A 24,738-nucleotide genomic window follows, 5' to 3' on the forward strand; every position below is an offset into this window, starting at 1 on the left:
TAAAATAACCTTTGTGAAAACATTAATTCCTCTTCTTCTCCAGTCAGATTTATAGTAGAGTGGGGGTTGGAGAAAGGTCTTCCATGAAAGTAATTTTCAAGTACATAAAATGATCATTCCCCTTACCAAGTGAAAATTGACAGGATACTAAAATACTATATAATATCCCACACATCCAGCGATCCCTGATGCCTGATTGCATATTTAAATTTCCTCCCTGTTTCTCTACTGTTCCATTCAATCTTGGCTGATCGTGGCAGGGGAAAGAGGTATGTGATTAAACCGAATGAACCAGCCACCTGCTGTCATACTCTGTGCATGCCCTTCCAATACCATGTCTTCTAATGGGACTTTTCCTGGTGCTCCTGCTTTCTAACACTGACCCAAGGAATGTAACAGCAACTTCCAGTGGACTGCTTGTGACATGGGTGGCCCTCCACGGCAGGGTAAATGTGGGGTGATTCTCTTGTGCGTGCATGAAGCGACTGATGACAACAACTGCGGTTACATCCCAACACACGCCTCCTACCTGCCTTGATCCTGTCCCTAGCCTGTTGCAGTTTCCTATGTCCGTCCGTACTTAGCCTTTATTGCAGCAGATGAGTACCAAGCGTAGTAACCAGTAGCTCGTTGGAGTGATACTAATCTTCCTCTACAGCTGTCTGTATGTGAATCATATATACAGTATTTATATATAGAGAGAGTGCTGAAGTATCCTGACTTTCCCCACAGACCCCTCTGAGGCCAGGATGAAGACCCTTTAAGTGGGGATCAGTAATGACTTACTGATAGCACCTAGCAGTGGTGCATAGCTGGAGGGGGAGAGGGAGCCAAGCAATGCCCTCCGACCATACAAACCTAGGACTAACTTCCAAACACATGAAACTAGTGATTTTCCCCATCTTTTTAGATTGGGGTATTTGAGGATCAGATAAGGGAATTCCTTCTGGGTATCTTCAGACTCATCTCCAGAGACTTGATGGGGCTCTAGCCTGCCTTCCCCAGAGGGAGAAGGTTTGAGGCTTTCATATCCACACTGTTTTGAAGATATAGGTAATGGGTACAGAGAAGATGGGTGTTCCAAGTCACTGTTGTAAATTGAAGCAAATGTACCAGAACAAAAATGAGAACTATCCTTCATTGGCAACCAAATCATTTTTCTGAGGCCACTACTTGCTAAGAAAGGATGCGTATTTTCTTTACTAAGTCACTCATAAAAGGCACCACAGGGAAGCCTATTCATATACCTTGGACATACACACTTTCTAAAGAAGACATCCATGGGCTGGGAAGTTGGCTCAGTGGTAGAGTGCTTGACTTGCATGCATGAGGCCCTGGGTTTGATTCCTCAGCACCACATAAGCAGAAAAATCCAGAAGTGGTGCTGTGGCTCAAGTGGTAGAGTGCTCGCTCGCCTTGAGCTGAAGAGCTGAGGGACAGTGCCCAGGCCCAGAGTTCAGGCCCTATGACCGACAAAAAAAAAAAAAAATAAGGCATCCCTTGCTTTTCCAAAAACAAATAAACAAACAAAAATACTTCTACATGTTGCTAATCTACACTGAAAACTTGCCTGGTAATTATTACCATAAAATATTCTAATCTTACACACCTATTCAGAAGTCATTCAGGATCAAAAAATAAGATAGACTTCAGTGCTGTTCTTACTACATCTTGCAAGGTTAAAAATGACAACCTAAGCCTACTTTGGAGTTCCCCAGGCCAAATTTTCTTCTAAATAGATGTACAGGATTATTTCCCAAGTTAGTCATTTCACTTCACCATAAAATCCTATTACTTGTTGGCTGGATATATGACTTAGTTGGTAGAGTGTTTACCTAGAAAGCACAAGGCCCTGAGTTCAGGCTCTCATACTGCCAAAATAAATAAACTTTATTTACTTACTCAAAAGCTACCTTTAAGCATCTCCTGTCTACTGAACACTGAGGTGAGTCCCTCAGTACTTTTGGAGGACATGAGATCCAAGTGAGCCTTCAAGTAATACAATGAAGAGTGACAGCAGCTTCAGCTCTGCAACATAAAAGCCTGGATTTTAATTCTAGCTTTGTTCTTCCTTATTTTGTGAGCTTGGCCTATTTAGTTACCTTCTCTTATCCTGTGAATTGCAGATAATAGTTGAATGGTGGTTGTTGGCTTAGAACATCTGATAGTGTGCCTCGTGCATAGTAAACAGGACAACGCTTGGCTCTTGGTGTAAGTGAATGAGGATGTGTTGGAAGGAGAGGGGTCTGATTAAACTCAACTGGATGGCTCTTTGCAGTGTGGATTTCCAGTCGACCATGCAATAGCAAGAAGCATAAATAGGAGAATCACTGTCTAGACTGGCCCAAGTTGAAAGCAAGACCCTATCTCAAAAATAACCAGAGCAAATAGGACTAGAGGCATGGCTAAGTAGAGCAACTGCCTGGCAAGTACAAATCCTTAAGTTCAAAACCCAGTATTGCCAAAGGAAAATTTAGATTTCCAGAGCTCACCTCCTAACTCCACAAGCTTATCTTTTAGGTAGCTGCTAAACCTTGGCCACTTTTAAAAGATGCTCAGGTGACCCCAGTGTGCATCCTGGTCAGAGTGACTGGGGTAGAGTATAAGGGAGTTGCATTTGTCCTAGCACACTATGCATAGTGTTTTCCTTCCCAAAAGAATGGACAAGTGTGTTTCCTCCTATTACCCAGTCCTCACTTCCATATTTTCCAAGTACTCACTAAAATCTAAAAAAATCTCTAAATCCCACGCATGGATCTTGACTGACTGTGTGGCCATGTTGTTTGGTGTGATCACACAAATGAAACTGAGAGGAACACACACCTTTACCCTGGCCCCCCAAAAACAAACAACATTTAAAGCCATTTTAAATTCCAGTATAAAGAAGTTCAATGTCCTAAGAGGAGAAAACCATTTCTCATTAACTGAGAGAGCATCCTGTCCTATACACACCTAGCAAATCATAACAATTGTCACATTTATCCCTTACATGCCACTCAGTTTTGTTTTCAGAACAAGAACCTGGTCACGCCCACACCCCCACAGATTATTGTACTTCTCCTTCCCAATCTCTCTCTATGTATACGTATGTATATGTATATATGTATTGTGGTACACAGAGGGTGCATATATACATGTTAGTTTGTGTGCAAAACTACAGTGCGTTTGATGTGGTGAACTGTACCCCTCAAGTGCCCAGCTTTGTCCCTGAATAATGAAAAGCAATAGGTAAGTATTTAGAAGCGAATGTGCAACTCTTTATTGTCTTTGGAAAAGATGTATTAAGAATTTAGCTGCTCACAAACAATATGGGTTAGCTCACTGAAGAGACAGCATTCACCTGTTAGAGCATAATATAAATATGTACATATATATGTATATGTACATATACATATACAGACAGACTTTGTTCATTTAATAGGAATTATATTTTGACTTTTTGGTTATTGCTTGCTGGAATATTAATCTCCTGAAAGACCTGGTTTTGATTAGAAGGTTTTGAAAAGAATTACCTTGGATCTTCTGGCATTGCTCTGGTTTTTGGCTTCTTCTCCAAGTCCCAAATTTAAACTTTCTTGCTCATTAGCATCCTGAATTCCTCTACCCTCTTACTGGTGATTTCATCCTACAGCACGCATTGTTCTTTGCAGGCCTACCAATCAATATAGTTATTGTTACAGGATACAGTAGATCCTTGCTCATGAATATACAAAATTGTAAGCGCCGAAGTTCTTTCTAGATCATAGTTTGTTATGTTTCTCATGGTATCTGGTTTGCACTTTGTTATTTAAAAAACAAAAACAAAAAAACACATATGAAATTGGGTTAAGAATTTTTTTAACCTCAAGCATGTATGAGTGGTTTGAGGGCTTGTTTGCTATTTTGTTTTTGTTTTTTTCTTGTCCGCCTAGAAGAAAATTGTGTCTGGGAAAGCAGCACAGTCTCCCAGCACCTGATTCTTTAGACTCACACTGAAGATGTAAAGTTAGATCAACTCACTTAAAGAATAAGTGCTAGCCAGCATTTGGTATGAATTTTAAAAATACAATGGATCAGCCCATTGTGCAAGAGAACGGGAGGGAATGTGACTCAGGAAGTCCAGTGTTTAGATAATCTGCTGTGAAGATGGAGGACTCGGAAAGCTCGGGGCAAGGGAGGGGGGTGGTGGGGAGATAGGAAAATTCTTCCTCTGCTGGATTTAACTAGCTAGTCGGAGAATCAAGTCCTAAACTCCAGGGCTTGCAAGGTCAGGTGGTAAAGCTACAATAAAACCTCATCAGTTCAGACCCAGATCCTTGGAATCTGTGACACTCAATGGCATATGTGGCTCTTTGAACGTACCTTAAATAAAATCTTTGACTCAATCTCGATTAACTCTAAGTAATTCTAGGCTCTTCTTACAAGTTAGGAATACCCTGTGCTTTTTATATATCCCACGAATTGGAAAATTAAATGTTACAGGCCAACTTCAATTTATAGGCCAACTTACCTACCATTATTTGGAAATTGGGAAGAACTTTACACATCTACAATATATTCATATGATAAAACATGTACAACTCATGGATACCACTTACTTTTGTGCCCAATTACAGGTTGAGTTCAAAAGTAGTCCTCTCTCCCCCAACAATTCGGGGCTTTTTGCTTTCAGACTAGCATTTCCCCTCTCCAGTTACTCTGAATCCGTGAGGTTTTACTGTACATTAAAATGGAAACCGCAGGTGTCTATTTCCAGCCAAGTCAGCCTTGCAGAATGGTCCATGACTTGATTTTTTCCATTTAATTTGCAAACCAGCCACATGTTGATAAAGGAGAAGTAAGTAAAGTAAAATCTCATGAAAGAAGAAAGGCAGAGCCCTATTCTGCCTCCTAGTGGCTGTTAAAATATCCTTCCAATAACTAATACAGCACAGAAGAGCTTGGCCATTGAACAAACCCTTTCATTTATGGAAACCTTTCCATAATCATGTTTCATGTTTCCAAACACCTTCCCATCTTTTCCTGTTTTTTTCCCCCCTGCCCTGTGGTGAATGCTCTGGAAAGTGTTTCTAGTATAAATACTTTATGGCACTGGGTGGAGAGGGGGAACAAGAGCCTGGCAATTTGTTTTTGTTTTTCTGCTCTCTTTGAAATCAGCAAAACAGGGCCTGTTGACACCACCACTCATTCTGCATGCTCCCTGCCAGAAATGATTAGTCAACATGCATGCATGCCTTTGAATTGCATTCACATCCAGCCCAGGCTGATGTGAATGATGCCCTCCGAGACCCTGCACAGTGATTTCCAAGGGCCCATGTGCATGCAAATGAGTTACTTCACTGATATTTTTTGGTTTTCAATGTACTTTCCAGCAAAGTAAGTCCTGACTTTACTCTGTGTTTCCTAGCCAAAGCCTGATCTCTCCTCCAGACTGGATACAAAACCAAAGGCTCCCTGCTGAAAGAGATTTTGACTCAAAAGTTCTGTAACAATTACGATAGTAGTTCCCTAGGACTTAGTATGGCATAGAATTAACATTTCCAATGTGTAGGGAAGTTTGTATCAGACTATAGACAATTAAGACCCAGATATGTAGTTGTCAATGAATAATCATTGCCAATTTTCAAGTTAGACCAGCAGAAAACCCATAAACACAGTGAAGAAACTCCCCAATTCTAATATCTTAGCGCAAGACCTAGCCAACAATAGTTTTATAGAGCATGACTCAAACCTACTGAGTTATTGTAAATTGAACAGAAGTCCCATGTCTGTCGTTGCTGCAGCTGTGTCCTTTGACCAACAGGTCAAGCAAAAAGCTCTCTTACGGCAGGCCTGGACACTTGAGAGGTCATTTGTATCCAAAATGCTGTTCTCTTTACAATAAAGTGATCCCTGCTGGATGCACAGTCAGTCTTGAACAGTTAGGGCTGGAGTGCACACCTGTGTCTGAAGGAGATGCTCATCACCTCTCTGTCTATTGTTTTTCTGCCAAATTTCAAAGGCCTTTGCTTGGTGGTCAGACTTAATGGTGGAGCACGCGGAGACATTTCTGTCACTCTTTGCTGTGGATATGGATGCGGCGTTAGAGGTGCAACCCCCCGACACATGGGACAGTTTCCCACTGTTTCAGCTGCTGAATGACTTTCTCCGTACCGACTGTATGTATCACCCTTGACTATTTGACTTTCCCAAACAACCTGCAGACATGCAGGTTATGGTGACATCTTTCTCTCACATAGGCTGCAGGTTGGATACTGCTTTATAGTTTTATTATTATGAACACACACACACACACACACACACACACCTGTGGGCATTCTCTTTCTTCCCTAAAATGTCTTTCTGCAGGAAGACAGTCATAGCAGAAGAACCCAAGAGTAATATGATAGGGAGCAGCCATTCCTGTGGTTCATTTGCTTTCAGATGAAGGAACTGAAAGAAAGCTCTTCCTGTTTTGCTATTGTTATCAAAAGATGTTTTCTAGATGAGAAACCATCTTACTGGGTTTTGTTTGCTTTTGCACAAATGAATGAACTTAACCTCGTCACATTTTTACAGTTTTCAATCGAGATGATTTTTAGCTAAAAGATACGGGAACTATTTCCAAGTGTCTTCCAGCAACAGTCATAAAAAAGTAGATCTCCATTCCAAGGAGGGAGGTGGAAGAGGGGAAATAGGGAAGGGGCAAAGCATGTTCTCTCTTCCTGGTAACTTAGTGGGGAGAAGGTCTTTTTAGAAGAGGGTAAAGTGGGTTGTTGTTTTTTCAATACCATTTTCATTCCAAACAGATTTAAGCATGAACTTTGATACTGATCATGTTCTCATGTTCTTTTTTTGTTTTGTTTTTGTCTTCCTTCAAAGCAGGGTATTTCATATAGAAGACAATTGTCTGCTTGTTATGCTTTACTCCGGGAAAGCAACTGTGGGTTCTTACCATGTTTTGCTTATCTGTTCTAGATAATTTGTGCAATGGAAAATTTCACAAACACCTGCAGGACCTGTTTGCCCCCCTTGTTGTTAGATATGTGGATCTGATGGAGTCCTCAATTGCACAATCCATCCACAGGGGCTTTGAGCGGGAGTCATGGGAACCAGTCAAGTAAGGAAACCTCTTTTGATACCATCGGAGTTTGGGTACAAATGCTCGAGAGTCATTCAGAAATGGATTAAGGGTGTCACATGACTTTCATTGTTAGTACGGACAGCCAACAATTCCATACATATTTCCTACTAATAGTGCTCATAGATTCCTTGTCTGAATGAAGTTGGGAGGGGAGAAGTGGAAAAATGTTTTATGAAGTGAAAATCTGCTTTATTGCACCATGTAAAGAAGAATTAAGAGATATAGCCAGGCACCGGTGGCTCATGCCTGTAATCCTAGCTACTCAGGAGGCTGAGATCTGAGGATCATGGTTCAAAGCCAGCCCAGGCAGGAAAGTCCGTGAGACTCTTATCTCCAATAAACCACTAGAAAACCGGAAGTGGTGCTGTGGCTCAAGCGGCAGAGCATTCGCCTTGAGCTGAAGAGCTCAGGGACAGCGCCCAAGCCCAGAGTTCAAGTCTCATGACTGACCAAAAAAAAAAGAAGGGATATAAACTCAACTGTGATGTTTATACAATGCATCTTACTCAACTGGTATTATCTCAAGGAATTAATATTTCCAGAAATGTGTCCCATAGGGTTGTAAGGAGAAACAGGAGACTAGCAAACTGTTCTGTAAAAAGCTAGAGATCTCTGTCACCTACTCAATTTTTGCTAGCATTAAAATAGTCATAAATAATATTTACACAACTGAGGGGTTGTGCTCCAATAAAACTTTATAAAAGACATAGTTTGCTGTTCTCTGGCCTGGATATTTGAAACATGCCTCCAAAAGAAAAAAAAAAGGATTCTATAGCCAAGTACATTTAAGAAGGACAATGCACAATATAAATCTGTGTGTTGTGATTTTGCTAATTTCCACAACTGCTAGGCAAATTTTAGGACCATTGAAAGAAAATGATAGATTCAGTGCAACCTCCATTTCCCAGGAATGAAGAGGTCTGTGTATGAATATGCCAGAAGGTCTCTGTTTGGAAAACTAGATACTCCCCTAGGGAGAGAGTTTTGTAGTATATTTTGAAAAGCTCTTGTAAGGGCTGTTATTGGCTTTGACCTGTTAGATTATGGGATTTTTTTGTCTCTAAAAAAATCATTTTATTCTCTCTAGCTCTTTACAACTTTGGAATATAATAGCTCATATGAAGCAAAATGGGAGTTGTGTATTGGTAACTTTTAGGAACTTCAGAACTAATATTCCAGAGGCTTTTCTTCAATTTGGGAGTCTTGACTCCTACCTTATTTGTAGTAATTTCTGAATGGAGCCCCTCCCTCAAATATTACACTGTATATGACTCTCACAGCTTTCTCTTCCCCTTCCTTGTCTGAGCCATGAAAGAAGGTTTTGACTTGTCCTGTGATCCCACAATAATAGGTCATAGTTCTTCATCAGCTAGTTCTAAGAAGCTTAAATTTTAGCTTGTTATTTTTGAGTTTTATAGTGGTCTCTTAATATGTTCCTGTTCACTTTAATTTGTCCCTTTATGGTAAAGCATTAATGGTGAACTTCTTATTTTTAACTGCTCCCTATAATCAAGACAGTGGTACATTGAAGAATAGCTGTAGAAAGGAAAAGACTTAAATGGGTAATGTTCACATTTTCAAAATAGCATTGGCTGTGAAATAGCAATAACTTGCTTGGATGTAAATAGGGAAGGTATTCCCACCAACACTCATGGACGCAGGTGGTCAGTACCCTTCACTATTCCCTAAAAAGCCCCAGATCTGGGGTCTTGTCCTGCATTCCCTAGCTAGAAAGAAAGAGCTTGATCCTCTATGAGCATGTTTTCTCATCCACAAGACTGAGATTTCACAAGATTCCTACCCAAGATCTGGGAACTGTCATGAACTCTGTGATGGTGTCACTGAAGTCATTTTATAATCTGTTAAATGTTTCAGAAGCCAAACATATGACTGCTATTCCTTTGGAAACCTTTAAAAGTCTTAGTACTATCTGAAGTAAAGATAGAATCAAGATCATTTTATAGAGTTGGAAGTCTTAGTCTGGAAATGTTTTGTTGGGGATTTTTTTACCTGATGAAAGGAAATTGAACTTGACCATTAGGAATTTAAAAGATCTGAAATTTTATAAAGGAGTTATAATTGTGAATATTCACCTGCAACTACAGTTAGAGGGTGTGTGTGTGTGTGTGTGTGTGTGTGTGTGTGTGTATGTGTGTGTGCGCGCACACACACGTGCATGCGTGTATGCAGGCATGCACGCACATGAGCATACATGTGCCTCTGGGTTTAAATAATTTTTTGTTATCCAAAACTGTGCTTTGGGCTAAAGAGTATTCATGAACAGTATATGCCTTTCAGAGTCTTGCGTGAAGATATTTGAAAGGGCCAGCTAAAATAAAATTCTTTTAGACTACACACATTTCATTAGCTGATTTGTAGATGGAGGGCAGACGCCATAGAAAGCACTGAAGAATGGCATAGAACTGAGGATAGAGTAGCCCGAGAGCATGCTTTGTGTTGAGAAGACAGCATCTCTCCATTCCTCCACCCAAATGAGGGAAACAAAAGTATGAATTTATATCTGACCACTTGTAAGAGGGCTAATAAAGAAGCAAAGATTTGTCCTTTTTTTATTTTTGTCCAAGTGAAGAATGATCTTTTTTTTAATCCTTTCATTAGGATCACTCCAAAATAAACTTTGTTTACTGTCTTTACGATTTTTCCCACATGATCCTCCAGTAGACACACACACACACACACACACACACACACACACACACACACATCTCTGCACTGTAGCCTTGCTCTCAAACAACTACATTGGTTATAGATAAAATGAGAAATATATTGTAGATCCTACTTCAAAATAACTGATGTAAAAAAAAAATAAAAAGGAAGGGGTAACATTAATCAAGATGCACTGTAATCATAAATGGACATGTTGAATTGAAACTTTTAATAACTCTTTAAAACTCTTAAAGATATTTTTAAGTTTAAAAAATAGCCAGGTTACCAGTGTGGCTCATGCCTGTAATCCTAGCCACTCAGGAGGCTGAAATCTGAGAATCACAGTTCAAAGTCAGACCAGGTAGGAAAGCCTGTGAGAATCTTATCTGCAATTAATCACCAAATGTCAGAAACGAAGCTGTGGTCCAACTGGTAGTACTAGCCTTAAGCAAAAATGCTCAGGGACAGTGCCCAGACCCTGAGTTTAAGCCCCAGGATTGGCACACAAAAAAAATATTAAAACTAGAAAAGCAAAATAAATAAATAAATGGTGTGAAGAATGTTAAACATAAGTTGAGTTTGTTAAAACAACTGAAAGTATTGCTTATCCTTCAAGTTTCTTTATTTCATTCAGGCCCTATAAAAAAAGAAAATAAAGCTATAATTATTTGGGCTTTATTCAACTGCAGTTACTTGCTAGGAGAAAGTCCTATGGCTAGCTTTCTTTTGAAAGACAACTTCCATCTTTGTGAGGAGAGAAGAAGAGAGGCTACAAATCCGTTTCTAATAAAGCAGATGGAGTTGTGGTTGGATTCTCTATGCATTGCTGGAAAATGTCATTCAATAGCTTCCAACAATGGCTAGAGGTGCCTCTCCCAGGCAGGTCCAGATTGCCAATGAAACGTTATTTCCTATTGTCTTCTCTTGAGTATTCATCAGGTTATGTCATAGAACTATCAGCTATGGATAGAGAGATGGTTTACAATTCCTCATTGTAAATTTTTGGCCCCAACAAGCAGATGGTTCATATTTCCAGTAGCCCTTTCATGCCGGCACATTGTTAATAAGTTATGGTGGCCTTCAAGGTGGAAGGAAACCTACACAGCATCCACTCTAAAGTCTTTCCAGGTTTAGCCTTACCCACCTTTGCCAGCGCCCTTTTTCTGATGAATGTTCATCTATCTGGATTTGACCTTCTCCAGACACAGGGATTTCTTGATTTCATGGTTGCCCGATTCTAGTTAGGGTATCTTTGAATGGAAAAACCAAATGCTGCTGCTTCTTGACATATACCTACTGTAAAATTTGCATTCCTCACTTGTCAAATACACTTTCTTCCTCTCTGCTTGAGAAGTATATATGAAAAATATTTTTAAAAAATAATGTCCTTGTTCAGATTTCTAAAGATGTCAATAATTTAATGGTAATAAACACTAGACCAGAGCTGTTCTCAGTATGTAGGTGAATATATAGGTACTAGGCCTGGGTCAGAAGTTCTGAGGATGTCTAACGACTTACTGGATGACCTTGATCTTCCTTTAGTTTACCCTCCCGGGGCTCAGAATGTTCCTTTATAAAATAAGAGCCCTTCCAATACTTGCTTCATATGTACACATCTACATGGTTGAGCATCACTCTCTCCCTAGTACCGAGCACACAACAGGACATGGGACATAACCCACACCCAGCAAATATTCACTGATTGTTTGATATATTTATTATGGAGCTGATACAGACTAAAGAGTGTAAGAATACAGTCAAATAGTAATAGGGATTGGAAAGAAAAAAAGGCACATTCCCCTAATCAGGGATTTAAACCTAGTTGAATTCAAGCAACATAAGGAGAATGATTTTAAATACTTACCAGTATATACATGCACCAATACAATGCACATGGTAAAAAATAAAGTAAAAGTAGGAAATAGCTTTATGAGTAAGACTTGAAAAGGAGTAGAGTTGCTAGGAAAGAGCAAAAGCAGAAGTAGAAATGTGGGGAGAAAAGATTAATGTTTAGTTTGGGCCATGTTGGGCTTTTAAAGTGAACATAAGCCCATTACAGATGTTTGGGAGGTCCTAGAATTTTTTTTTTTGTACTAGGGCTTGATCTCTGGGCCTGGGTGCTGTCCCTGAACTCTTCACCTCAAGGCTAGCGCTCTACCACTTGAACCACAGCACCACTTTGGTTTTCTGGTGGTTTATTGGAGATAAGAGCCTGCCCAGGCTGGCTTTGAATCTCAGTCCCTAGATCTCAGCCTCCTGAGTAGCTAGGATTACAGGTGTGAGCCATAGGCATCCAGCTTCATTTAGAACTTTTGTCTGTAGGTGATTCATTGTCAATGAGGGCTTCCGATCCCCCAGGCTGGCAAAAATTGGCATTGGAGGTGTATCTTACTCTTCAAATATATTAATATGTAAAAAGCACAGGTCTACTTGCATTACATAAAAAGGTAAACATTGTCTCTGTGGTATTGAATTTTGATGGAAAGGAAACTGGGTGGAGTGTAATGGATAAGAAGTTGAGAAATACCACTCCATATTCTGGGAAGATATCCAAGAGTGCCATGCCCAAGAGTGAGGGGTAAAACTAATAATAAATACCAAAAGAAGCTTTAGTGTCCAGAGTACCAAGAGCAGACAAGATGGACTAATAAATTCATGCAACAAATGGCTCATATGTTCTATATCTAAAGCCTACCTTCATCTACACCCTCCTCTATGAGAGATGATATAACTATCTTCTTTCTGCATGGAATCATAATCCTAAAGATTTACTGCACCTCCCATCATTGCTATCACTGGAAATAATAGCCTACACACACACACACACACATACACACACACTCACCTGGAACATTCATCCTCTGAGCAAGTAGATGAGAATTGTTTTCATCTAGAGCTCCAGAGACAGGAACTAAATGAGAGTTCTCCTTTTTCAGCAGAGTTGCCAAAATGAATGAAAAAAACTAACTTTTATTTATTTTATTTTTGGTGCTGATCCTGGGGCTTAAACTCAGAGCCTGGGTGCTGCCTCTAAGCTTCTTTGCTCAAGGCTAGCACTCTACCACTTGAGCCACATCCCCACTTCTGCCTTTTGTATGCATGTGAATAGGTGGTTAATTGGAGATAGGAGTCTTGCATCCTGCCAAGGATGGCTTTGTACTGGGATCCTCAAAGCTTAGCCTTCTGAGTAGCTAAGATTGCAGGTGTAAGCCACCAGTACCCAGAAAATATCTGTTTTTTTTCTTTTTGTTAACTTTAAGTAGTTGTACAAGGGGGTTGCCATTTAACAAAGCAGTTTATGAACGTAATGCTTGATCAGCATCACCCCTTTCAACATTCTCACCTATTCCTCCCAACCCACCCCTTCATTCACTTTTATTAATTTTGTAGGATGTACACTGAATTCTTGACTGCATTCTCCATTTGTAATAATCTCAAAATAGTCTATGTATGGGTTGCTAGGATTGTAATTCATTCTTCTTGTTCTATCTAGAGACTTAACAATTATGGTTCTCAGAAAAGCATGATTAGCCGGGCTCTGGTAGCTCATGCCTGTAATCCTGGCTACTCGGGAGGCTGAGATCTGAAGATCATGGTTAGAAAACCCATGAAACTCCTACCTCCAATTAAGTATCAAAAAGGCTAAAAGTAGAACTGTGGCTCAAGTGGTAGAGTGCTAGCCTTGAGCAAAAGGATTCAGAGACAGTGTCTAAGCCCTGAGATCAAGCCCCAGACGAGTACAAAAAGAAAGGAAGGAAGGAAGGAAGGAAGGAAGGAAGGAAGGAAGGAAGGAAGGAAGGACAAGATTAATTTGTTCTTAGATAGTTTAGAGTACTCCTTAAAAATAATAATTTGTTACAACAATGAGTAATTTTAGGAGCCTGATCATCAGAACTAGTAGAAAATTCCCCTTGATCATATATTAATTAATAAAACATTGTGCTAGGAATTTGCCTTTTTGATTATTGATGTTGATGCAATATTATAAACATTAGAAATATATTATATTATTTTGCTAAAAGCAGAAATATTAAGCACATTTTATCATTTTAACAGTAGACCACTATAATCTGTCCCATGAAGGAAATGTTTCTATGTGAACCCAGTGCAGTAGTCTAGCTAAAATGTCATATTTTCTAAAATATAATGTTTTGATTTGATTAATATAAGTCTTTTTTATTTTTGTGTACAAAATGAAGCTCGCTTTTAATTTGTGTACCCACCATCCGCTAATATGTTTAGGTTGAGTTACTTTTGCATACATTTGTATGTTATTCATTTCTAGCTACTTTTAATCTGCTCAGAATTGACATTTTAACTTTCCAGCCTGCCATCTCTAGGATCTTCTAATTCCTTGATCATTATTCAGTGTGTGTATCATTTAATGATCACATTTGCTTATATAGGCTTACACATGTCTCAGTGGAAATCGCCAACGGATTTGTTACATGGCAGTGTTTAAGACTGAGAACCACTAGGGACTGAATTCAAAAGCAAATTTCCCAGTTAAACAGAGACACGTGGAAGGAAAAGTTCCTCCCCCCCCCACCCCGCTTTCCACTTAATAGTCGTATTTATCTCACCTTCTTTTGGCCCTTTTCACAAAAGCACCCTTCCATCCGAAGTTGTGATGTATAATTGACTTTCACAAAATGTGACACAGACGGGCTAAATCTCTGAAACACCTATTTCCCCTCCTGTAGAGACACTAGGTAAGCAAGTTTGCATTCTAGGTTTTTGTGTGTACACGCCAGGGCTTTACTGCCATTATGCAAGAGTAGGATAGGAATCAAAGCTATTGACAAGATCCAGCACTTGTGCCTTCATGGGAGGCCTGCCCCACAATCAAACCCAGAGGCGGCTCCAGCCTTCCAGGAGTCCTGCTAGTCAAACACAGCTTGCCCCAGGCAGAGCTACTTTGGCAAAACTTACTCTTCTGCTACAAGATCCAAAAAGAGAACCTCAACTCCTCTGCCAAAGTGCTGTCAACTCCATTTAAACGGGAAGGCTCCTCTCAGAGTCAGAGCTAGGCTGGGCTTTACTGTGCCAGTGACTTTGGCTGGATAGAACACCCTTCAAATGCCACTGCAAGATGTGCAGTGCCAGCGTTTGGAGCAGTGTGTGACACAGACCCTCCTAAGTGATATGGATGGTTTGATTTAGAGGTGTTCTCTCTCTCTCTCTCTCTCTCTCTCCCTCTCCCTCTCCCTCTCCTTCTATCTCTCTCCCTTTCCTTCTTTCTCTCTCTCCCCCCCATAAAACCATCTATCTTTCTTCCATCATATCAGTTGAGCAAACTTTTTGTTCAGAAAAAAAAAAAAGGCTGAGGAGAGGTAACACTGTTCACGTCTTACTCATTGTTAACTGACTTTAATTTTTTTGTAAAAAAAAAATACACAGCTTGGTTCATTTTTATGCTCCAAACACACCCCTGTAACCGTCACCAAAATTAAGAAAAGGAATATCCTTAATCTGCCAAGCAGCCCTGCTCAGATCGCCTTTTCCTGCCTCTGTCCTGTTTCCAATATGGCTCCCATGAGGTGAAGTCATGTCTTAAATTTTCCTTGGGTCCTAAGTGTGCAGGAAGTGTTCCTTTTTTCTTTTTTTTCCTCTGAATTTGAGGTATCTGCTGTGTGTAAACATTTCTCCAGTCTTAGTTTAAGATAGAAAGTGTATATTTTCTTTAAATGTTCTATAAAAGCAGAGCTTTATTCCTCATGTGACATCTTGACCTCTGCCACCAGCTTTGTTTCTCCTTTGCACATACTCTGGTGTTTAGAAGTAGCCATTGGAAAGAGGTCTGCTTCTGTGCCTGGTCATTGTGCATTCTAATGAGTGAGCTTCCCTTCCCACCTTGAGTTAATATCTGACTTGACAAATGACCTTCTAGGAATAACAACTTGTCAATCAAACTAAGCAAATTGAATAATAGCTAGAGAAATAAAACCATTCACCATTTCTGTCTTCCAAAAGGTTTCTTGATGGATACATATCATTTGCATGTATTTATGAGGGGCAGTGTAATGTTTTGATTCATATATCCATTGGGCAGTGACCTACTCAGGTTAGTTAGCATATCCATGACCTAAAATTTTATCATCTCTCAATGGTGAATACATCCAAGTTCCTCTCTACTATCTTATTTTCAGATTTGTAATCATTATTAATTAATTACATTCACCCTGGTATGCCATGTATGCCATAGAACTCCAGAACTTGCTCTTTCTATCAAACAATAAATTCTACCCATTGATCTACCTCTCTCTCTCTCTCTCTCTTCCTCCTCCTTTTCCTCCTATTCCTCTCCTCTTTCCCTCCTCCCTCCTCTACTATTTATATCAGTCCAGCTGTTTCACCATAGGCCCAGTCCCCATCATGCCAAGAATTCCATAAACTTCAAGATTGTAATCTAAGACTTTTGGTAAAGGATTTGGAAGCTGAAGGGCCCTCCCAAAGACATTTAAATGATGTGATCATTGTGTCCACACTTTCCAATTACTCTCTGGTTATGTGGTATTTTTTTCTTCCCCATTAACATTTGTCATTTCTCTCTGAGCTACGTCACAGCTTCCCGTCTGTAAGCTGCTTTCTGGAATGTGTCGCTTAAGTGTTCGCTGTTGTCTTGCTGTGGACTTAGCCAGTTTATTTACAACTGTTGTGTGCTTCTGCCACATCTGCATTGTCACTGTGATGGTATTTTTTTTCTTTCTGTCTGTTTCTTCCACAGGAGTTTAACCAGTAACCTACCCAATGTGAACCTACCCAATGTGAATCTTCCCAAAGTACCAAATCTACCAGTTAACATCCCTCTAGGCATCCCACAAATGCCTACTTTTTCGGCACCGTCATGGATGGCTGCTATTTATGATGCTGAGTGTGTATTCAGTTCACATTAGATCTCATTTAAATTTAAGTGATCTTGGCATGGATATGTATTGTTTATTTCTATACATCCTATGTAACAGAGTAGAGACGGATAATTAGACATATTTTGCTGATCATGCGGAGACAATATTGTTTATTTCTGGCATGCATCATGTTTGTAAGACATTGCTATATATGCGGCACTAACAATTTGTCTTACGCCCACTGAATGCTTGAGGACTATGTTTCACTTCGTGAATTCTTTTGCACAAATATGCTGGCCTCTTTTTCATTGCAGGTGATAAGACTTTAGAAATTAGATGGGCTGACCAGTTGTCTTTAGTATGATCCAATTCTAAGAGAGAGGCATACATACTGAGAAACTGGATTTTGGTTTTTGGGGTTTTTTTGTTGTTGTTTAATACTACAAATTCTTGTAGACGGATTAAGCCCGAAAGCATATTTCTGGTCTCAGCATACGGCAGGATAGAGTAACAGCATGTTCAAGGCTAAATGAAAACTCTGAATAGACTGAGCTCCGGGTAATGTACGTATTATGTAGACACTTTCCAAGGTCCAAATAAAACATGAAGCTTTGAGGTCTGGGTAAAAAAAGTCTCTAAGTTGGATAATGTAAGGGTCCAACAACAAATATATAAATTTTTGTAGCCACATCCTCTGTGGTTTGTGTATTGGTTGTTCTTTGTCTTTACCCATATGAATGTCAGAGTTCTATGAGGTAGATTTTGCTGGAGCCTCAGCTGCTGCCTCAAAGCCAGACTTTTGGGGAAATGGGGATTGAATGGTCATTTCTTCTAGCTTCGGAAATGAATCCCCTTTTCTTTTCTTTTTTTTAACCTTTCAAGAAGAAGATCCAGCACCCCTTAATTCTACCTCAGGGAAACTAAACTAGAACCACATGCATGATTTAATAAGTGAAATAAAGTTTAGCAATTCTATACCCTCCTTTGATCTTTGTCTTTGACCACAGCTAATTATAGGCCAGATAGGCATTTTTCTTTAAAGAATACATTGGCACATTTTCAAAGGGAAGTGCTATTATCTAAGGAATAAAAAATGATCTGACACTGGCAGCGACGTTTTGAAAACTTGAGATCAAATTCATCAAGCGGCCATCAGCATTTTGATTTCGCAGTAGTACAGGTAGAGAGCAAGACATTAAAACAACTTGTCTACCTGGCTCCTCCAAAGCTGCCTAGTATTTTTTTAAACACCCTGTAATTGTTCCTATAATAATAATGAAATCATGTGGTCAATGCATCTGATTCTCTTTTTAAAGACAAATTGAGACCTCCAAAAAATTATACCTAAGGAAAAATCTTATAAGGAAAATATATCATATTCATGCTAAGATGACTATATTAGAAGTTAGATTAGGTAGTATATGTTTAAAATTTTGAAAACTAAATAGCTGAAAGCTTCTCTTACCTTCTTCTGTGCATGCTCTGTGACAGTGTTTTTTGAAAAGATATGAATCAAGACATTATAATAAAGCAGATAATGGTCTCCGTTCAATTAATTAAGGCATGAGTGAGAACACATTTTGGTAACTGCTCAGCAATCAAAATAATCTTGGTGCTATTGCCTTAACATTAACAGTTTATCTTAAAAATAAAAAGAAAATATTCTTTTCCTCATGTCAAAACTTAATAATAAGCTCTTCAAAGAAAAAAAAACCCTACAAGAATTTTTTGAAACTCTGAAACCAGATGGGTGTCAAAATGTTGTTGTAATAAATACCAATTATTGCATTCATATGTACTTAATGATTTAAAACATCAACCATGCAGTTCCAAAACGGGGCTTACACTAGACAAAGTTGGGGTTTCTTCTGTCTCCCCCGACAAGTGTAGGGTAGGATGGTGGGGGCAGGGGAAGGCTGAACTTTCTAGAGAGAGAAGGCATTCCCCCATTTCTGAGCCCTGCTTACGATGGTAATCTTGAGAAGAAGGCGTGGATTCTCAGTCGTCCACCAGGAAATGCCTGATTCTATATCTTTTCATGATTCTAGTTTTCCTTCTTTGCCACCTTTCATTTTAAGGACGTGTTTCCATGTTACCTGCTCCTTCGTGTCAGATACATCTACATACTGACCTCAGACTGGTCTGTCCTGAAAACATTACCCTGTTGGTCCAGGCCGTTAGTCTCGGCATGTTAGGAGTTTGCTCCCGCTCCCCACCCCGCAGTAGCTGTGTATGCATTTATGCACTAGCTATATTTCTCTCTGAAGCATTAATTCAATGCAGCTGGCATCTGTCACAATAGAAACACCCACTCTCATCTGTTTCTATAGACGATGTCAGAACAAGTGGTAATGCATGGTGTGTTGGACATTTTATAAATTACCGTGTTAGCATTAGTGGTACGCGAGGAAGGGGGTGGGGGGTGGCCACCCCTCAGAGCTCCAAAAAGAGAAAGCCAGCCAGAGAAGGGCAAAGGGGTGAGAGGTGGAGCATTTCCTCATATACAGGCTTTCCACGGATGCCCCAGGTAAATGTTTCTTGGATGTCATTGTACAGAAAGTAATCAAATCCTATTTCTCCCCTCTGTACAGAGGACTGGGTAAGCTGGTGAATGGGAAAAAAAGCTTATGCTTTGAGCTCGAAGCATTGCAAATATCCCCTGCCTCCCCTCCCCTCATCCTGCCTGGGGCTTGCCCATACAATGGGCTGGTCTTATGACAATTGGAATAATAACTAAACCAAAGAGGAATTCTGGATTCAAGGTATCCAGGTATCCCCGCTTCAATCTTGAGTCACCCCGGTTTCTTTCCAGCTCTTCAAGAGAGAAAGCAGGTCCTCGCTCACCACTTTGTTAGCACTGTCCTTTTAAAAACGGAAAGTCTTGTGCAGTTTCCAAGAGGCCTCCACTCTGGAGGGGAGCTGGGGAAATGCATGAAGCCCTGGAACCTAATAACTGCATGTTGCCATGTAGTTATTATCCACGGAGATTTAACTCTCCCCCTGGTCATGGCCTTCATCTGAATCATCACATGTCTTAATGTGGTAATTAAAAGAAGGCTGATTTTTACCATACACCATTGCCTAGTTGTTACAGGATGGTATTCTTCAGACTCTCACTGGTCTGGAGTAATTGGCTGAGCAAAGTAGACTGAGTCATGTATGGTAAAACTCAAATTATGCCGGTGGAGATTGCCCCCTATCTCCACCGCCAACACACGTCGTTGTGTATGTGGAAGCGACTGTTTGCCTTAAGCCTTCTAGCCTCTAGTTGTCTCTGTGTTTGTTTCCTCCCAGCCTGAGGCCATTGGGTGACTCTTGTTTTCTAACTTTTATCCTGCCAGTAATGGATCAGGCACCTCTGAAGACCTATTCTGGAAACTTGATGCGCTTCAGACCTTCATTAGGGACCTGCACTGGCCTGAGGAAGAATTTGGAAAGCACCTAGAACAACGGCTCAAGTTGATGGCAAGTGACATGATTGAATCTTGTGTCAAAAGGTAAGCACAGGTGCTCCACAGGTTCAACCCACTTTCTCCATTGTCCACTAACTCCAGGAACAGCTAATGTTTAATGTCTCCTTTTTTCAGTAAGCTGTGATTTGGAGTGTTATAGAAAAGGAAGTTGTCTAGCTTTGGGTCAACTGCTTCTGCTCTAACCCAGTCCCCAACTGATTTGGCTGCCAATATCCTCATAGTTGTTGGCTCCATTGGGAAAAGACTCATGTTTATACTTTTTCATCTTTTTCTTGATTATTTTTTATAATAAAAATACCCTGCAGAGGGGTTACAATTACATGGGCAAGGTAATGAGTACATTTCTTATCGAGCATTGTTGCCTCCTCCTTTGTTTCCCCTTCCCATCCCACTTTTTCATCTTTTTATCTTCAACATCCCCAGCGGTGTCTAGCAGAAAATATTTACATGAAAAATATTTATTAAGTATGTGAATGTAAAAAGTGAACAGCTTGGAAGAAATAAGACAAGAGTCTACACTTCTTCCTCCAGTGTATCTGAAATGCGGGTCCTTAGGTCACAAGAATCTAATAATTCCCCAGCAAAAGAAGGTGAGGCCTCAGCATGCACATTCATTCAGTACAGGAGCCCAGTACCTGCTATGTGCAGTTAGTTAGCCAGAAGCTTAACTGAGTATCAGCAGAAGGGCATGTGACTTTGAATGTACCCTAGGCCTTGTGGGTTTTGTTGGTTTTGTCACTGTGGACTCCGGGATTAAGGAAGTTCATTGCTGCACTGGAGATAGTCCCCATGAAGACTGTTCTAAGAAGGTGAGGGGAAGAAAATGAAGACAATATACATCCCTTCAGCGAAGTTGTTTTTAGTTCTTCCCATACTCTCTGCACAAAAACTCCCTTATGGAGTGTCTTCTACGTATATATGAAATACGGAAGTAAATTCCATAACTTTGACATCATCACCCTACCTCCCCTAGGCACACATCCAACTTTTTTTTACAGCTCATAACTGTTCCATTATTTTTCCTCATTCAAAAAAAAAAAAGTAGTAGACCATAAGCAGCACAGGCTACTCGAGTTCTCCAGATGTTGTGTAGTTTAGATGATGATGAATCAGTTGTTGGGGACACAGGGAAGGGAGGAGGTGTGGATTTGCCTAGAAGTGCTCTGAATTCATCATTCATCTTGGAAGAAGAACAGAGAAGTCATAGCCTCAAAACTTGGAGCCCCAGGGGCAAAAGACCAATGCCCTCTCAGGTAGATGAACTGTAGCACTACAGGAAATGGGGAAGAACCATGGGCTCTGGAGGGTCCCGGAAGGCCTTTGATGCTACTTCTTGAAGCTTAGACTTCCAGATCTTCACTTTTGCTCTTTTCTTTTCACCCTTAAATCCAAAGACAGATCTGTTTCTCAAATCCATAGTCAAAAAAAAATCTCCTCAAGGTTTTACATTCTACCATCTCCTACATAGTCTTATCAATTTCAGGAAAAGCAATGACTTTCCAGTGGCGAAACTATTTAAGCCAAAATCTTCTTACAAAACAGTTCCCTGAGGCCAAAGGTTCTCCCCTGATCTCACCAAGAAGTTGAAGTGTGTTAGAATTAAGATTTACCAGCGCCTGATTATATGCAAATATTCTACAGAAAGACATTTATCTCCTTCATGGAGAAGCCAGTGTCCTGGGTAAGGAGTAAGAAATAGCAGCTCAGAGATAAGGGGACTGAGGATGTTCAAGCTGGTAAGACTTTGATTTAATCCCATAGAACATTTCCGTAATCCTTAGGGTTTGGATACCCAAAGAGAGTGAGTTAATCAGCAACAGGAAGCGGACCTGACTATGGCCTCTTGGCACCCTCACCCACCTGGTTCCAGTGGCACGCTTATTGTGTGGTAGCCAAGTACCCTTTTATTGTTAAAACCTAGTCCATGGGCTCCTGAACTGCCAGCTGTCCTTTCCAATTAAGGCCCTAGACTTAAGCACAAAGGTAGAAAAGAGCAAAAGCAGCTGGAAATACCACCCCCTCATCTCCAGCTTTAGAAGAGATGACATAGAGAAGTTCTTGAAGAATGTTTCAAGACATAAAATCTTCATTAGAAGAGCCTTAGAACCATTGTTTTTCTTTTGGGGGCCAGAATAAATAATCCTTGTTCTAGGACAATGTAGTAAGGATGTTGCTTCATGAAATATGCAATGCTAAAAATATCAATAAGAAACACTTGGTGTCTTAAGTTTCCAGGGGAGTTAATTGACTCACCTGACAGAGAGCCTCTAATCTAGAATCTGTCACATTCTGAACTGAACCCAAAACAAGGTACCCTGGCTCTGGCCTCAAGGAAAGTCAGTTGGGTTAAATGACCCCTCCCTGCCCAGCTTTAGGGTCCTTTAGATCCCTCTCAATCATATTAATTTTGCATTCACCTTCCTCTTTCACAGCCCTGCACTCCACGGGCTGTGAACAGTTCCCCTGTGAACACAGAAAATGATTGCTTCATTGGAAGGAAGCATTTTAGCATTTCCATTTCTCAGATTGGGCCGGAACTGGCACCTCAGCTTCAGAAGATCAGCCACAGAGACCTGTCCAACTCAGTCCCCATCAGGCTTGCTTTTCACAAAATGAGAAGAGGATGTATTTTCAGCAGAGCTTAAAATGATCATCATGATTAGAAAGCTACTTCAGTGCACGGAGACTTTAGAAGCCAAGATGCATTTATCTTTAACATGATCATATAATCTATAGGGGTGTTTTGAGGGTTTGGGTTTTTTTTTCCTTAAGAACTGGGCTTCCAACCTTAGAAATTATACTTGGCTTCCCTGCATGCACCCAGGGTGTGTTAGCAAGCTGGCATCCTTTCCTGAGCTAACTAGCAGTGTGATCCTCCTATGCACTGTTAGAAAACTGCTACCAATTCCTCTTAAAGCCATGCTTTCCTGGTGACTGCATGAGCCCAGGATCCTGACAGAGAACAATGCTGAAAACCATTAGACACATTAGATGACCGGGGTTTTAATAAAGCTACTTGCTTTTCTTTAAACACATGTGATGATGTGACCCACTTCTCTGAAACCTTTTAGGATATAGCTGGGCCCCTTTACAATGCCAGCATCAAAGACTCAATCTCACACCTGTATCACCCACTGCCCATGCCCAGCTAGGGTTTTCTGAGAGTGGTTGAGTACGTGCTGGTGTCAGAATGTCACCTATATGAGAATAATACTAGGTTGGAATTCTACCATTACACAATTCTTGACTTGTGGATTAGAGACATAAACTCTATATTATACATTAGACATAGTATAATGTCATAAACAATACTGTGTTTATTTTAAATTATATACTTACTGCAAAACAGTGCATGGACAACACTTTTTTAATCGTGGAATTTTTCTCAATACCACTCCTTCTCCCTCAAGAGTAGTCCTCTTTTAACAGCTTGATATATAATTTCTTCTTATAACTCTTGAACAAGAAAAAAATCTGGGTTTTAGTTTGGGGTTTTGTGTTTTTGGTTTGTCTTTAAGATGATATCACAAATTTGTTAATTTTTTTCCCTTTTTGGTCTCTTTCAAACCCAGAAAGAAAAAAAATCCAACAACAATGAATGTCATTTAAGATTTTTCTTTTCTGTGAGGTTTTGAAGATTAGAAACTGCCTTTTTTGTTGTTTTTTTTAATAAAGTGATTCAAGGTAGGCAGTAGCCAATGTGAGAGAACTTATATAGGCTGTAATGCTATAATCAGGTTTTTATTCATTCATTCTCTTACAATTAAGATTCTCCATACCATGTAAACTATAGACAGAAACACACTGAGCTACAGGTGTTCCATGTACTGCCGAGAAAGGAAGGGTGTGTGTAGCTGTCCCCATGAATAGGCCTTCCTTAGATGGGGAGGCCATTTAAAAGAGAACACATGTGAAGACATTGTCAATTGAAACTGATTACAGCCTTCAATTTTCTTTTTCACTAACCTCTCAGAAAAATGTCTCCTCCACCTGCTGCCATCTGAACACTGAATTGGTCTTTTCCTACTTTGTTTTAATAGAACCAGGATTGCATTTGAAGTTAAGCTGCAAAAAACCAGTCGATCAACAGATTTTCGAGTCCCACAGTCAATATGCACCATGTTTAATGTTATGGTTGATGCCAAGGCTCAATCAACAAAACTTTGCAGTATGGAAATGGGCCAAGAGGTAAAGAAAAAAAAAGTTTTTTTTTCATCTCTCGCCATTGATCATGTAGAAGAAAACTTCACAAATCCCTTCCATCTATCCTAGTCTGCTAGTTTCAAAAATATACTCTTTAACATTTGCAGATTAAGCCACGAATAAGTGCTTGGTATCTGTCAAGTACATTTCAGAGGCATGTGCTGATGAGTGTGCCAGTCACTTGGAAGTGATTCTTGGCAGGGGGGTAGGGGAGTGGGAGTGGTTCCTTTAAGCTAAGCAATGTTTGATGACCTTATTTATTAGGCTGGTATCTCCAACAGATCCATGTTTGCCAGCATCCAATTCACTTTCACATCTGAAGTACATTTTATCACTTGGAACATCTGGACAGCAGGAGAGCTTTTTCTTGCATCCAGCACTTTCTAGGATATATGATGTTTGATCACACTGCTCCCCAATCCCCAGCCAGCAGCAGGTTCTGTTG

At 40.1% G+C, this 24,738-nt stretch overlaps 1 protein-coding gene across 7 annotated transcripts in view; it reads left to right on the forward strand.

Moving 5' to 3' along the window:
- Positions 1-24,738, forward strand: part of Cadps (Ca++-dependent secretion activator) — a 451,304-nt gene that overhangs the window by 351,639 nt on the left and 74,927 nt on the right. For 4 of the 7 annotated variants that reach the window (XM_013010385.1, XM_013010383.1, XM_013010382.1 and 1 more), the window contains 4 exons: positions 5,981-6,137; positions 6,937-7,078; positions 19,959-20,114; positions 24,131-24,278. In XM_013010385.1, the coding sequence (XP_012865839.1) occupies positions 5,981-6,137; positions 6,937-7,078; positions 19,959-20,114; positions 24,131-24,278 (603 nt within the window). Of the gene's footprint in view, positions 1-4,795; positions 4,817-5,980; positions 6,138-6,936; positions 7,079-16,496; positions 16,644-19,958; positions 20,115-24,130; positions 24,279-24,738 lie in introns of all 7 variants that reach the window. The other 3 variants (XM_013010381.1, XM_013010380.1, XM_013010379.1) reach the window with 2 other exon arrangements.

Source organism: Dipodomys ordii, unplaced genomic scaffold (genome assembly GCF_000151885.1).
Source record: "Dipodomys ordii isolate 6190 unplaced genomic scaffold, Dord_2.0 Scaffold12, whole genome shotgun sequence".
Taxonomy (NCBI): domain Eukaryota; kingdom Metazoa; phylum Chordata; class Mammalia; order Rodentia; family Heteromyidae; genus Dipodomys; species Dipodomys ordii.